This window comes from Equus quagga, chromosome 16 (assembly GCF_021613505.1).
Source record: "Equus quagga isolate Etosha38 chromosome 16, UCLA_HA_Equagga_1.0, whole genome shotgun sequence".
NCBI lineage: Eukaryota > Metazoa > Chordata > Mammalia > Perissodactyla > Equidae > Equus > Equus quagga.
Genome location: NC_060282.1, coordinates 20,384,797 through 20,401,171, shown reverse-complemented (window position 1 = coordinate 20,401,171; position 16,375 = coordinate 20,384,797). Strand labels below are relative to the sequence as shown.

At 40.8% G+C, this 16,375-nt stretch overlaps 1 protein-coding gene across 1 annotated transcript in view; it reads left to right on the top strand.

Moving 5' to 3' along the window:
• The window catches only part of COL14A1 (collagen type XIV alpha 1 chain), a 218,234-nt gene extending 217,383 nt beyond the window's left edge, over window positions 1–851 (top strand). Inside the window, exon 48 of the mRNA XM_046641998.1 lies at window positions 20–851. Coding sequence (XP_046497954.1) covers window positions 20–99 — 80 coding nt within the window. The 3' untranslated portion in view covers window positions 100–851. The remainder of the gene's footprint in view (window positions 1–19) is intronic.
• The last annotated feature ends 15,524 nt before the right edge of the window (window positions 852–16,375 follow it).

The window sequence follows — 16,375 nt, the reverse complement described above, 5'->3', positions numbered from 1 at the left end:
CCCCACTCTTCCTCTCTAGCTCCTCATCCCGATCAGCCGGAATTCACCCCTGTCCAAGACGAGCTGGAAGCCTTGGAACTATGGGGCTCCGGGATCTGACAGCCTCAGGAGAAATTTGAAGATCTACCGCAAAAACTCTTAGGGAAACTTATTCAAGAAGAATGTCATTATGTGGTTTGTATGCTACCTTTGGGGGGTCTGTTTCCTCAGCCTAAATCTCCTCCTTGGATATTCTTAACATTGCCGTTATTATTAACAAAAAAATTATATTTTTTAAAAATCCCCCTAATCTATGACCCCATAGCATTGATTTCTCTCTGTTATTTTAATGGCATGCCAGATTATTTGTTTTTCTGGAGAAGAGTGCTCAAAGAGAAATTGGCAAAAAATTTGAACTCTGGAATCTTTTCTGTGTTAAATGATCTCAAGACCCAAAATATAACGAGACAGGTATGATTGTATTCGAGGGACCTGAGGGCCTAGCAGAGCAGGAATTTAAAAAGATTCAAAGATTATGCCATTTATCCCTATCCCCTATAGCCTTGCTGAAGAGAAAAAGGGACATTATTGGAGAAACTACCTCTTGTTTAATTGATCTGTTCAACTCTGAGATCCCTTCTTAACTACTTTGACCAGAATCCAAGAATATATGTTTTTCAGTGGTTTTCAACATGTTAAAAAATGACTTTTCACCGGTTCTGATGCAAAGAGATCCAATCTCGATGAATGATTTATCTAGCAGTATTCCAAGGCTCGCCCTCCTTGTCTACGTGGATCACTTTGTACATGCAGATAAGTTTTTACAAACCTATTTCCATTCTCTTTTGTAAGCAAATAAAAGTTTAAAACAAGATACGTGGATTCTTTTTACCACATTTCTAAACATCACCTTAAACTTTTGTAGTCTTAGCTGAGTTTTAACCAGAAAAACAATTGCCTTCCTTTAGACAGGCATTCAAGCTTTCATTCATTCAGGAGCTCATTCATTCATTCATTCTGAGCGTAGTAGGAAGCCTAAGAGAAGAAGCAGTTGAGGTGGGCCTAAGAGGCTGGTAGAATTTTATCATTCACTTATCACCCCCCAGACAGCAATGGCAGACAAAATGCAAGACTGGTGCTAAATAAGTGTTTGCCAGTGGTTGACTGAGGAGCCCATCTATCTTCTGGTATCAAGAAAAGCCTGTAAAACTCTAGAAGGTTAGAGAGGAAATGAAGTGGAATCTAACAGACACTAATCTCTAAACTGTAATTTGTCTTTTGCTCCCAAAGGAAAAATCTAGATATTTGGGAAAGATTTGGGTTCTGTTATTTTGCTTGTTGAAAATAGGAATGAAAGAGAACCATAAACTTAATGTATGCTCCTTTTCCTGTAGCATCTCCCTCATAACAGCTGGTTTTAAGTAGAGACGGGGTCATTTGTAACCAGAAGCTGGATTCTCCCTCGATCAGGAAGGTCTTCTGACCTTCGTTGGTTCCCCTCACCACGCAGATCTGGTTTAAGACCTTTCCAGCCAAAGGATTCAAACAATAGGCTCTACTTGTGTGCGTTTGGGGATCCAGGCAAAGAGTTTTTTGGTGCCTTTGTGGGAATGAAAGAAGACAGTGAGCAGATAACCCACAGCTGTTCCCTATTAGTTACGGCGTATGATTCCACGTGTAGAAAGCAGGACAGATGAGGAAAGCTTGCAACAAGGTTAGTCAGGATGGCTGACCCAGAATCACCCGAGAAAACTCCTCTTAAGTGACCGGGGTATGTCATTGGTCACTTCGTACCTTTGTATCTCAGATTTCTTAGACTTCTAACAAGTGAGTAGAGAGAAGGATATTCTGTACGTTTTAGTGTTTGGCCCTTGGAAATGCATAATCTAATACCGTGTCACTCAGAAGACTCTTGAAGTTTGTTATAATTGGTGAAGTAGAAACCACTGTGGGTCCTAATCCATTCACATCATTCTTGAGTTGTGCAAACACTCTTGGCTTTGGTTTTACTTGGTGATCTAAATTTGTGTATTAAGCTACAGGAAGGTTTCATTAAGTTCAGAATGTGTCATCACTTGGGCCCAGTACATCAGACTTTTATTGAGTGAAATGTTCAAAATAAAAGGTGTAACAGATTCAGGACTTTTGCGTTTATGATACATTGCCTGGTAATAAAAGCTGATTTTGAATTGCATTTTTCTTGACTTATGTATTTTGGCAGGAATATAGTTGTATCTTAATTTATAGTTTATACTATTTCTGAAAGTAAAAAGCATCATTTCATAAAAAAAGACATTACCCTTCAGAATTTTCATCACTTTTGTTAGAAACTCTCAATTTCTCTTGGGAATAATCATTTTAGGATAGTGTTTTGTATTGAGAAGGACTGTACGGGACAAATCTCTCTCCCTTTCTTTTCTTCCTCCTCTCCCTACCCCATCCTTCCATCACTAATCTTGCTGTGTACCAGGAACTGTTTTAGTTCTGAGGATAAAACCGTGAACAAGAGAGATGTGGGCTTGTCCTCATGGAGCTTCCCCTCTAGTGCTGGAGAAAGAAAGGAAATAAATGAACAAAGAAGCAAAATTAATTTCAAATTGTGATGAAGATCGTGAAAGGCACAGGAAAAGTACTGAGACAGGAGTCTGAAGATGGTGTGCAGGAGCATCTGCTCTCAACTGGCTGGACAGAGAAGGCTTCTCTGAGGGGCTGATGTTTAAGTTGAGACATGAAGATGAGAAAAGGCGTGCGAGGAAAATTCAAGCCCAGATCTTGTCAAGTACAAAGGTCATTTGTCAGGAAGGTGCTTGTCATGTTCAAGGAACTAAAAGAAGGCCAGTATGGCAGGAGAGTGAAGGGAAGAGTGAACAACAGAAGGATGGAGACCAGAACAAATTAGGCTGTGTGTACCAAGACAGTGATTTAGATTTTATTTTAAACTCCGTGAGAAGCAATTGAGGGGTTGCAGCAGAGGAGTGATATGATCTTGTGTATGCTTTAAGTTAGTGAAGGGAAAATTGCTCTTCCATTGAGCCATGTTGCTGAACCTCTCTTCTGAAGCCGTCACTGAGCAGTTACTCTAGTCCAGGCCTACTCCAAGGCTTTAACGTTGTACCAGTTAGGTAGGGCTAGGCTATGTTGTGACAACAATAATCCCTAATGTCTCAAGCGCTTAACACAATATACATGTATTTCTTGCTCACACAAGAGAGCAGGGCAGTTGTCCTCCACGTCTTCGCTCGATGTTCCACACTGCTTCTCTCTTGGACACTTCCATATCAACGTGTACTTCCGTGATTGTCATGTGAACAGAAGAGAGGATGTGGAGGAATCATCTCCCCCAGCTTCCTTCAGAAGGACACACATTACTTCCACTCACATTTCATTGGTGTGAGAATATTCCATGAGACCATTTAACTTCACAGGGGTAGAAAAGTGCAATCTTCCCGTTTGCTAGGAAGCAGAAGAGAACCAGAAGGTTGATGAGAAGGAATAAAAGCTACCATTTATGATTTAACTCATTTGATCATCACAGCAACCTGAGAGCTATTCTCTATTATCCTAATTGTCCTCGGGAGGAGACAGAAGCACAGAAAAGTTAAGTTCCTTGCCCAAGGACACAATGCTAGACCTCAAACCTGGTATTTGGCTCAAGGCATCTACTCTTAAACTCTAGGCTACTCTGCCTCACATATTGGTGATTCTTAAATGTTAATGGCAAAAATGGGTAGAGATAGGCCTTATTAAGTACAGATAAATGGATTCTGAGGAATTCCCCGAAGATTCTCTTTCAGTCGTCTGGGCTGGGAATTCTTTTTTTTTTTTTTCACCAAGTGATCAATGGACTACAGCTTGAGGAACACTATTTTGAGATCATTCTCATTGCACAGTGGAGAATGAGTTGTAGGGGATCATGGTGAATGAGAAAATATTAGTTACACCATTGTAATAGTCTAGTGGCGGAGGATGGAACTAAGCTAGTGGAATTGACAGGACTTGTTAATTAACTAGAAGTGGAGATGAGAAGAGGAACATATCCAGAATAACCCAGGTGTCTGGCATAAGCAACCACATTTATCTTTCTGAGAATTACAGCTTTGGGGCAGGGAGGTGTAAGAGTTCAGTTGAGGAGATAACTGGGTGTAAGGTGTTAAATAGGTGAGTTGGAGCTTGGGAGAGTCATCAGGGCCAGAGGTATAAATTTAGGAGTTGTCCACATGTAGGTAGTATTTAAAGGCTAGAGGAATGAATGAGATCATCTGGAGAGCCTCCCACTTTCTTTTATCCCTCTTTCACTTTTGTTTCCACAAATTCTCCAACCTGGTTTTCCCTATTTTATTTTGAAATGTGTTTCTCAGCCAACTATTGTCCAAACTACAGCCACAATGAACGAGTTGCAAAAGCCTTGATGCATGCTCTCTCATGTTTCTCTCTGTTTGATGTACTTTTTCTTCCACTTGGAAAACCCTTCTTCTCTGCTCCATCCCCATTTTAAGGACCCACTTATATTCATACTCAACCTTCAGAACTCAGTTTAGGCTCCTCTTCCTGTCTGAAGCTTCCCTTGAACCTCCCCACAACCACCTGGACAACCTTGACAACCATGACACTGTTTTCTAGTTAGTTCTTTAACCTCTGTGCCCCCATATTACTTGTGTACCTTCTTTAAGAAGTCTCAGACTGTCCATAATGTGCTTATCACTTGACAGCTGCTCAATAAATGTTTGCAGAATCATCTCATCATAGCACAGTTCATTTATAATCTGAGTCAGATCACAAACTCTGTCTACAGTGGGCAGAGTCTCCTCTAGACATAAAAGAGAACATTTGGGAGACGGGAATAATGCGTAGGAACGAATGATCAGCTTCTATAAAAGCTTGCAAATTCAGATCTATTAAGTATTTCAGAATTTGAGGAAGAGGTATTTAAATCTTGTCTTCCTTTAAATTTATTCATTCTTGTGTTCTGTATTCGTCCATCTCTCTATGCATGCATCCATCCATCTATCAAACTTTTACTGACTATCTGCCTTGGGTTCAGCCATGTCCTGGGGTGCTGGAGAAGAAAAGATGAATTCACTGGCATAGGAGCTTCCTAACTTCCTGCTCTAAATTGAGGCTGCTAAGGTAAATTAGGCCAGATTGTGGAAAATCTATCCAGTGCAAAAATGTTCAGATTTCTGCCTGAAGGCAATAGGAAGTCAGTGAGTGTCTTTAAGCAGATAAGTAACCTGATTGGGCTTATTACTTGGAGGCACAATTTTGATACAATGTACAAGAGAGACTGGTGTGGGGAAAAATCAAGGAAGGAAAAGGACATTTAATGAAGATTTCCCACGTATTAGGTTCTGTTCTGGACACTTCATATTAAGATGATTTTCATAAGTTAAGGTAAATGTTCCCTTCTTTATGAATGATCAAACATGGAAGGTAAGTAACATGTCCAAGGCTACACGCATACACAGAAAAGGCAAAGAAGGGATTCTCACTCTCACTGGTTTCTGCCCATAGCTCAGGAACACTTCCCTATAAGACCGTGCTGCCTTTTGCAATAGTTCAACATGAGGGCCCGGACCACAGCAGTGCAGTGAGGAAAGAGGAGGAGCCAGCTTTGAGAACTGATGAGGAAGTACAATGGGCAGAACCTGATGACTGATGGCTTTTGAGGTTTTTTGCTTTTTCTAGAGTAAATGCAGTATTAGCCGCAGATAGGGAATTAAGAAGGACATGACTGGGTGGGATGATTTTGGGTGACTAATTTAGGCTATGACAGCTAGGCAGGACTTATTCTCTTTGGGCTTGGCCCCAAGAAGAAGGGCTGTTGAAATGTAAAATGGAGGTTTTCAAGTTATGAACCAAATATTTGGTTTTAAAAAAATCGTGACTTTTCATTCTGATTTGATGTCGCGTTGGAAACAATGATATAAAGGGTTCATTTGTGCTAGGCAAGCTCAGAGTTCAGAGAATTCCTTTGCTGCAAAGTCTAGTTATTGCAGACTCTTTAGAATAACTTTATCAGTAACAAAAATTAGCTACATGAATAATGTGCAATAGTTTTACATTATGTATCAGACTGAATGATTGGATAAGAAATTTGGCTGACAAGATATGCACATCTCTTATTACATGCAAAGAGCAAGTTGCAGAACAGTAAGTACCACATTTATCTATTATTCTGTTCATCTATCCATAGTGAAAAATTGGGATGAATAAACTCCAGATAAATAACGCTGGTCACCTCCTAGGTATTGTGGGCAACTTTTGCTTTTAAAAATAAAGTGTTGGGGGTCGGCCCGGTGGCGCAGCGGTTAAGTTCGCACGTTCCGCTTCTCGCCAGCCCGGGGTTCACCAGTTCAGATCCCTGGTGCGGACATGGCACCGCTTGGCACACCATGCTGTGGTAGGCGTCCTATGTATAAAGTAGAGGAAGATGGGCACGGATGTTAGCTCAGGGCCAGGCTTCCTCAGCAAAAAGAGGAGGATTGGCAGTTGTTAGCTCAGGGCTAATCTTCCTCAAAAAAAGAAAATAAATAAAAAAATTAAAGTGTTAATTTCTCTTATGTTAATTTTTAACATTTCTATGTTTGAAAAACTATTTTGCAACAAGTATGTGCTCTCAGAAGCTTAGTACTTTACAGGAAAATCACGAAAGACTTCATAGTAAAGTTCTATTTTACAAAATCATCTACAGTTATTACCTTTTTAATATATCATCATAATTAATAACATGGAATGAGTGAAGCAAAATGAGTCACTGATGTTTAGAAAGATGGTAGGCAATGATTATTTTAAAAGCAGAATAACAAGGGCGGTAGGCTAAATGCATTCCCAGGACTGGTGGAATGATTCGCCTGTTTTGGTAGCATTTTTAAATGCATAAATGTTAGTAATGATATTTTTCTTTGTATCTTTCTAAGTAATAAAAAACATAGTCTGGCATGAGTAATCATATTTTTCTGTTTGTATGTTTCTAGAATGTCTAATTGCACTTTATCATATTGATTAAAAAATATCCATGACCAATGTAGTGAAATTCAACTTTATTAATCTAACTTAAAAGAAGTTTCATAATGAAATCCAGAGAAGTAAAAATTCATTGTACTTGAATAAGGTAAATGAAATTCATTTTAGATCATTCACAAAGAATTTTTCATGGTAACAAAGCAAAACTCAGCGAGACAGAAAAGAGAAACATAATTACTGAAGACATTTACCTCCATTTTTCACTGTCCTGTCCCAAATTCATTGAATCTTGATAAAACTGTATTCCTGTTATGCCCTAACATCATACCGCAAAATCGTTAACCAGCTCAGCTTTCACTATGAGAAATCCTTATTGTTTGAATGTGTTATCGAATAGATGTATTGAAGAGAATTTGGTTATCAGAAAATTCATGTTTTCACTTTACCTGTTCTTTCTCAAGTATATGCTTATATTATGCCCGTGAACTGGCAAGTTTGGAGGCTGAAAGGATTGAACTTCACAAATAAGAGTTCTTTTTACAAACATTCCAGTTATCAGATTTGGACAACACAAGTAGAAGCCTTGTTAAACTCAATCTCCGTTGTCACTGGCTGCCTGCTCATGTTCTTGGAGTGTTGCCAACAGGTTCTATCTCTGATTCCATTCTCAAGGGTGAGCATGTTTTATCAAACCAGGAAAGAGCCACAACTCTAGCAACTGTGAGCAACAGAAAAGCTAGAAAAATGGATAGAATTCAAAAGCCGATTGTGCGGGCAGCAATGACAGCCTACCTACCTTCTACAGCTTTGGAGAAGTTTACTTTTCTTCCCTTGAACTATCTACCAGTCTGTATCTGGAGTGCTTTCTGAAGGAATTGGATCTATACCTGCCTGGCCAAATAGAGCTGTCAAGGATGGGGTGTGATCCAAGCGACTATTAACCCAGTAGCCTGTTTTCCCAGCATCTTGGCCATGTGGAAATAGGCTAACGGTTTCTGCTGTCATACTTGTAGACAGCTGAACAATGACATTTATGGTTACCAGGAAGATTGTGGCTTGGCCAACATTCTAAAACTTCACATTTACTCATTTTTTTATTTTTTTCTGCCGAGCAAAGCAGAAACTGACTGCAGCAAAATCAGGTGTGTTTAGAAGCAATTGCCTGCTTTGTTACTCATTAGGGACTTACATTAGCTTGGAGTAGATGTCCATGCATTCTTTCCTTAACTGATTAAAGTCTGGATTTCTCATCTCCCTAACTCTGGTATTACCAAAGAGACACTCCTGTCCAGTGCACAGATAATTTCGTATTGACTGCTGTGTTAGAGACTGGCTTGTTTCAGCCAAACTATATTCTCTTCTTGAGTGTAAATTAGATTCTCATTTTCAGACTTCCTCAGTATGGCTACATGTCGTGTTCTCAACCAATGAAATATGTATGTGACTTCTGAGTCAAGGGAGTTAAGAAGCATGCGTATTTTGTCTACCTGCTTCTTTCTCATTTGCTACCTGAACGCAGAAGACTCCAAGGTCTTACAGGAGGGACATGAGGTGGAAGGTGTTTGGGTACCAGAATGACTCTGTGGAAGGCCAGAGACTGATCACATTTACATTGTATTGTTATATGAATGAGAAATAAACTTTTATTGAGTAACAGCCCAGAAACGTGTGTGTGTATCATATTATTAGCATTACTGTACCAAATATTGCTGCCGTCACTCATGCAACAGACATTTATTATAGACTATGGCTCTACTATCTGCCAGGCACCTTTTTAGAGGTTTCCAAGAGCCAGACACTGTGCTACATGATGGGGATACACAAGAGAAGAGACACATTTTCTGCTCTCAAGAAGCTCAACTCATCAATGGAGAGATAAGCAATTATAACACAATAAGGGAATGGCTATAATGGACATATGTACAGGGAACAGAAATAGCAAGGGAGAAGAAATACTTAAGAATGTCTCGAAAGAACTGAGATGTATGAGACATGGTGGAAATAGGGAGCTAGAGGGTAACCGGAGAGAGTTATAACTGGAGCCGTTAGGGAATTACCAATGTTTAAGAGGGACTGGAATGTAAAGTGCAACATTAGGAGTGGATGGAGATGAGGGTGGAGAGGTGGGATTACAAAAATCTGAGAGTGTCTTACAGGCCTTGCTGAAGTGTGTGGAGTTTAGGCCGGGTGATGGAGAATTACCAAAGTGTTTTGGTTTGGGTGATATGAAGAGAACTCTATGTTAGAAGTATCTCCTAGCTTCAATGTGATGTTGTTCTAGAGCATATGTTAGCTTGCGTTCTTTTGGAAGTAGAACATGGAACAAGATTTTGGTGCATATATTTTGTTTGGGATGTGATTCAAAGAAACAGCAGTGAGAGAGCAGAGCAAATGAGACAGGGAACAAGGAAAAGTCAATATAAAGATGCATAATTAGGGTTGCTGCTGTAGGCAGTGGGGATTCACTTCCTCCTTGACCTCTGAGAATGCTTCTTAATTGTCCCCTAGAGGATGGGAAACTGAAACTTTTCTCCTCTGACTCCTGTCTCCCACTGGTTAAGCCTTGCCCTTCAGGGTGTTAACTTCTAACCTCCAGGGCTGTCTTTACATGAGAGTACTCTGAGACAGAGAGTAGAAGTTCCTTGAATATGAAATAGGACACTGCCAGCAGAGTTGAGTCTGAACTCTCAGAATGGTCCACTATAACTCTGGCTAAAGTCATAGGCGAGCAGAAGGGATCTGTAACAAGAAGGTGGAAATGTGAGTCCGAGAGACTAATTAGGAGACTTGGAATGCCCAAGTTATCATGAACATTTGACTTATGGGAATGTGTTTATGGAACAACAGCTGGATATCCCTGGTATGTTTTAGGCACTTGGAATTCATTAGCAAGCACGACACACAAAAATCTCTATCTCACTGAGTTTGTATTCTAGTGGGAATGACAAAATAAACAATAAACCTAAGTAAGTAAAAAAGATGGCACTTACAAAGATGTATTATGGGAAAATAAAGGTAAGAGGATTGGGAGAGCTGGGGGTAAGAAGGAGAGGGCTACCGTTTTAAATAAGGTGGTCAGGGTAGCCTTTAACAGTAATGACATTTGAGCAAAAACTGGAAGGAGCTGAGGGAGTAATTACTGCCCATGAGGCTATATCTGGATGCACAGACCCTGTAAAAGGAAGGCACTTGGGGTGTTCCAGGAAAGCAAGGAGCTAGCATGGCCAAGCAGAAGGCGAACTGTAGGAGATGAGCTTAGAGAGGTGACTGGGGGCCAGAAAATATATTAGCCTGTGGATCATTGTATAAATGTTGGCTTTTACTCAGATAAATGAAAAGTGCGGAGGTCATTTGAGACGTTCAAGAAAGCAATTTTGGTGGACTGGTGAGGGCAAAACTTGAGAGAATTGAAAAGAAAAAGGGAAGCTGAAAATGGAGATGGCAAATATATCCTACTCTTTGGGTGACTCTTGCTGAAAAGGGACCAAGAAATAGGGAGGTGGCTGATGAGAGAAATGGGGTGAAGAAAAAAAATTTTTCTTACTCCCTTAGGAGGTCTCCATAGGTTTGTTTTCTTTTCTTCTTTATTTCACCCTCTTGGGATGAGATGAGTGCCCAAAGGATTGGTTAAAGAATGAAAGTGGGTCCACCTGGAGTCATCCTTGAGTCCTCTCTTTCTTTCCCACTCTATCAATCTGTCAAAAATCCTACTGGCTCTACCTTAAAAACATAGAATACAATCTCTTCTCTCCATTGCATTTTGGGTAAAGTATATATAAAAAATATCCACTCCACCCTGCCCCTCCATCACCTCCATGGGAGCAGAATACCTCCCAAGCCCTTGACTTGACCTTACATTGGCCTACATGGGATGTTAGTGTGCATATCGCAGGCAGAGGTTTGCAATCTCCTTGCATAGTTAGGCTTGCTCTCTTGTGTTTCTGCCTTTCACCATGAGAACATACCTCAGGTAACCACTGGACAAGGACTGCCAGAGACGTGTGGAACAGACCTGGACCCATAACAAAACACACCTTTATCGTTCTCACCACTTCAGAAATTCCAAGGCTTATGGGAACTCTGAGGCAGAAATAGGGACAAAGGCCAAATATACATATATTTCTTCTTATAAATCACAATAGCACACCATGATAGCAGGCCACTTTTATTCACGTATGTATCTCAAGTACCTAGAATTGTTCCTGGAACATAAATATTGGTTGAATGACTGAATGAGAGATAGCAGCTGACCCCTAGTTAATATAGATTGGAGAGTTGGGTGATTAATCACTGCTTCCAAAGCTTAGACTTCTAGGTACAATTTTCTGAAGAATACACATATTCACATTTCTCCATAATTTACTGGCTCTGCATATACACGGTGCTGGTAACAGTGCATAAAAATAAAATAACTGGGCAATACTTTTCTATCGAGTTATAAAAATATTTTATTTGGACTTTTTGAATTTGCCAAAAAGTAAAAGACACATGCTTTATACTCAGAATTTCCTCTAAATATTAAAACAGTTCTTAGTTTTGTGATTGCTAAAGAAGATGCCAGATGGTATCATAATTTCAAAGTGTTGATTCTAAACAATTTAATGCAGGTTGACAAGTTGGAGCTCCATATCATCAACCTATAAAGCACAGGTGTCCACTAGAAAGGGAGCGGTCTTCTAGCTGCCGCTGTTTCCAAGGTTTTAATAGGTATTAACTTTGGAATTGAAAAGTAAGGGCAGTAAGAGCGAAGTTAAGCCTTGAAATAAAGATTTGTTTGAAATCAAAGAGGTTTTCGTGGACCAAGTGACACTGATGCAAATGTGTGTCTCCTTCAGAGGTCCTGTTTATGCCATCTTCATGTGGAAAATGTGTCCTCAACCTTCCTGGCAGCCAGCCTAATAAAAATTGGCCCTCAGGTGGAGTGACCGTCTGTTTTACGGGTAGCCAATCTCAGATTTACATTCTTCTAAGGCAAAGCCCCGAGCAGTAGTGATGCTGCAAAACTACTCAACTCTCTTATTTTAGATTTTTGGGCAGAGAGAGAGAAGTACCGTTTCTCTGCAAGAGCCTTATTTAAGTTGAAATGGAGCCTTAACGTCTGTTTTGGAAAGATCGTACCTTCTTAAATAGGGTCCTTTCCAATTCAAACTCAGCATTGTAGAGCTTGGCAGCAGCGTCCCTCCTGGGGCTTCTAGGCTTTGCAGCCTCAGGACTTGCTACCTGTTCCATGCAGGAATTTTCAGCCAGGAGAGACCCGGACATTTAGTGTTGTTCTTGGCTGAATGTGGAACTAACCCCCTTTTCCAGGAGAAGGTAGGAAAACAAGTTAGTCAACTGCAGCATAGAAACAAGATGGGGCACGGGCACAGTGACAGTGTCTAGATCTGGCTTGGAGGGAATTAGCAATAAAGGAGAGGAAGGAACTACAGTAAGAATCTGATAACTGCAACTTACATGCTTTTAAAAAAAAATTCCTTCATCCAGGTTAAACCTTAAAAGTAAAACAAAATTCTGCTCTTTAATCACTTGTAAAGATGGCAGTATTGATTCATTACCACACCCCTAGCCTCTGGGCCAACGTGTGACTCAGTTTGTCTAAACCAAGAGATATTATTTATCAATCTCACCAATCATAGTTCTTAGTATTCACTTTATAAATTTAGAGTAGGAATTAGGATAAGAAAGGAAAGGATGGCAGCCTGGGCAAAGAATCGTGGTAAAGACCTGCTTTAGAATTATCTTGGCCCGCCTGCTAGGTCCTGATTGAACGCTGGAGATAACCCATGCCTGGAGATGAGGACATGCTTGGCAACAGTATCACATTGACCACTCAGGAGGCCTCACAGCGAGGTGCTCCCTACTGCCACCTAGGCTTGATAAGGGGATGGCACCAGAATTTTTGGTACAATAAATCTCAGGTGGCCACTTCTACTGGGGTTGTGGGAGTGTGACCTCTTAGGACCCTGGAAGAAGAGTCAGCTGGCAGGAGGATGTGCTAAACCAGCAACTACAGTGAGTACAGCCGTCTGTCCTATAAAGTGGCAGATGCCTTCCAGCAATCCCCGGGGGATGGAATTTTGTACTCCGAAAGTAACGGGGCTTAGGAGAAAAATGGAGTTGGGGCAGAACACTCAAAACTTGCACAGTCTTGTAAGTGATACAAGAAAACTACCATAATTTTAAACATCCCAATAAAGACATTATAGTAAACATAGAATGTTATTTTGACAAGATATGAAGTTTGCTTGGTGGAGATGTTTATAGTGAAGGGTTGTGGTTTTGAACTCTGGAGAACAGGTGAAAGGATTATAGTTTTCGATAAAATGGGACACCAGAGGCAGATGGCCGCTTATTGTGCTGTTTGTGTTCCTCTGAACTGGCTTGAAACAGAAATCCCACTTTTCTTGTTTTGTTAATTGCCCCCTCTCATAAAGAGGCTGTTTGTAATGGCCCCAAATGAGATCAGACGACGCGAAGTGCTCTCATGCCTCATGAGGTTTGCAGTTAGCTTCAGGCCCACTGCAAATAAGCACTTTTCAGCCTTCAGTTCCCTAGAAAGCAGGTGATTATTGGGAAGTTAATATTAAGCTCTGTTTCTCTTGTTTTCAGCGTTGTCTCCTATGTTGACCAATGTGATTACTTTGGCCGACTGGCTATTGCAGTGTCACATTTTCTCTTGTTTCGAAACTTCGCAATACTGAAGGCTTTTCCTTTTTCCTACTTATAATCAGGACACTTACTCATGTTTTACTGAGAAAGTCCACAAAGTTGGAATACAGTAGGCAATGCATTGGGTAAAATGGGGTAAGAGAGAGAAGGTGTTTTGTATATTCTTCCATCGGTCATTATGCTCAGCTGGATGGTGTTTTTCACATTTACCTGGTGTTACCTGTTAAAAGATAAATTGAGGCATATTAAAAATTTTAAGAGTTTGAGCAAAAATCGATTCAAATTGGGCAGGATCCAATCTACCAGATAAAAAGGAGCTTCAAGGAGCTGTACGAAATGAAAGACTTATAGGCAGAAGGGAGCAGGAACAAGGAAGCTATGCTAGGTAAAACAAAGAAAGGCTAGTTATTGCAGTTACTTTCCTTTAGGGGAAAGCAGGTAATTTATTAGGTAGTTAGGTAATGTATCAGGCAGATTACCTAACTAGTGCTGATCTGGCGATTCCTATTTGACTGGTTGAAGATTCCATTTCTGGGAGAGTTGAAGCCACAGTTAAGTCTTGGTTTGGTGACATGGGACATACCCAATAGTGTAACACAGTCACCTGGTGAAAAATTGCATATGAACAAACAGGATTTTGGTTTTGGTGACTTGATTTATTATTTATCTGCACTAATGTGCACCTTACAGACACAGCAACAGAAGATATTTATTAATCTTTGTCTTCCCATACGATTATTGGAATGATTACAACTCTTTTTCTGTAAGAACTCTTATTTTTTTAAAGTTCTGCTACTTCTATTCATTTTACTTCAGTAGGAGCTGGGATTCTAGCAGTCCAGCTTGTCTTCCTCCTTCAGATTACTGAGTCCCATACAGAGAGCTGTGATTTTTATTTGGCTACTTGTGGTTGTGTTCTTTCAGGATATGGACGGGTCAGGCTGTTACACTCTCAAGCAACAGCAAATGGGTGGGCGGTGCTTCCGAAGGCTGCTTGGCTGGTGCAAAAGCCCCTCTGCTCTGGTTCTGTCTGAATGCAAAATAGAGTGAGCTCCCAGCTGTGAAGAGCACTTCAGTCCCCCAGAATAGCCCCACTGTAGGTCTACACAGCCCATTAAATCTGCAGGATCAGACTGCCCTTCTCCCACCAACTGGGCTCTCACACAGCGAGTCAGAGTGAGGCGGATGGTGATTGGTCTTAACAAATATTTAATATGATGATGACTGGGTTCAACATTCTCATAGAGCATGTTACTCTGATCTCACCTCTTCAAATCCCGCAGTTTTGTTGGTGAAAAGAGCTTTCTTCAATGAGCCTTTCATCAACAAACAAACGTTGGTTCTAGGTGCTTAGGGTACAGCAGACAAAAATTCCTCCCTCTTAAAGCTGCTGGCTCAGGAGCTCCGGGCTTATTTCATGTTGTCTCACACCTAAGATTTTCACATCACAAGTAAGGGGTGGAGCTTCTTTTTGGTCCACGAGTTGAAGATGTTACTGCCACTTCGTTGTGAATGGTAGCTGTTCATCTCTATCAGGTTATGAGCCAACTACCTGGACTCAGATCCTGATTTTACCACTCAGAAGTTCTGTGATCTTGGCCAACTTACTTATTGCTGCCTCAGTGTGCCCAGTTTTCTTTCTTCTTTTTTCACTGAGGAAGATTCACCCTGAGCTAACGTCTGTGCCAATCTTCCACTGTTTTTTATGTGAGTTGCTGCCATAGCATGGCCACTGATGAGTGCTGTAGGGCTGCACCCAGGATCTGAACCTGGGCTGCCGAAGCAGAGCGTGCTGAACTTAACCACTAGGCCATGGGGCTGGTCCCTCAGTGTGCCCATTTTTCAATGAGGAGGATAACATTATGTACATTTTAGGGTTTATGTATGAATTAAATGAATTAATTTATATAAAGCTGTTGTGTTTGGCACATTAGCAGGTGCTTCCTAGCAATGCTTTCTATTTAATGCTAGTTACTTTTTTCCCTTAAACACACTTACATCCTGGGTCACACATTGTTACATCAGCGCCTCTGACACCCAGGTACACTTATTTACAAGTCTCTCTCAGCTCCCTTCTAGCCTGCAATAGACTGTATGTTTTTTGGTGGGGTCTGTGTTGGGGGAAGACATGTGTGATTTGTTCCCCCGATGCCTGGCACTGTGCCTGGCAGAGAGCAGGCACTCAATACATGTTTGCTGAATGAATGGCAAAAGTGGTTGCAAACTCACTCCTAGGCTGGCTAGGGCAAGAAAAAAAAAACAAACTCCCATAAAAATGTCCAAATACAGTAGCTCAGTATCTTAATCTCTAGAGTAGAGATTTTGCTAGGGATATTATTCCAGCAGGCCAATCTAAGTGGCCAGCACAGAATTAATAGAAGCCAATAAGAGAGATATGGTGAGACAGAGTAGAGGTCTACAAACAGCATCACAGGCAGGGCAGTGAGATTGCTAAGGTAGTAGATAGGCATTATTTTGTTATTTTTGTGTCATGGAAACCAAAGAGGCTATATGGAAAAAGATGGCAGCAGTAGGTAAATACCTCACGCCAAACCTTACCCTACTGGGCTGGAGGGATGAACTCAGATGAATGGCAGGTTAGATAAAATAGACACTGAAAGGAAAAGTGAAGGTGGGGCTTGTTTTCCCAGGTGGCAAGAAGAGTGATCCAGAACTTGAGGAAATCTGCACGAACTGGCCCTTGTTGGCAACTCTCACTGCAATGCTACCTAGGGTTTGTTTTTTCATTAAATGCAAAATTGAA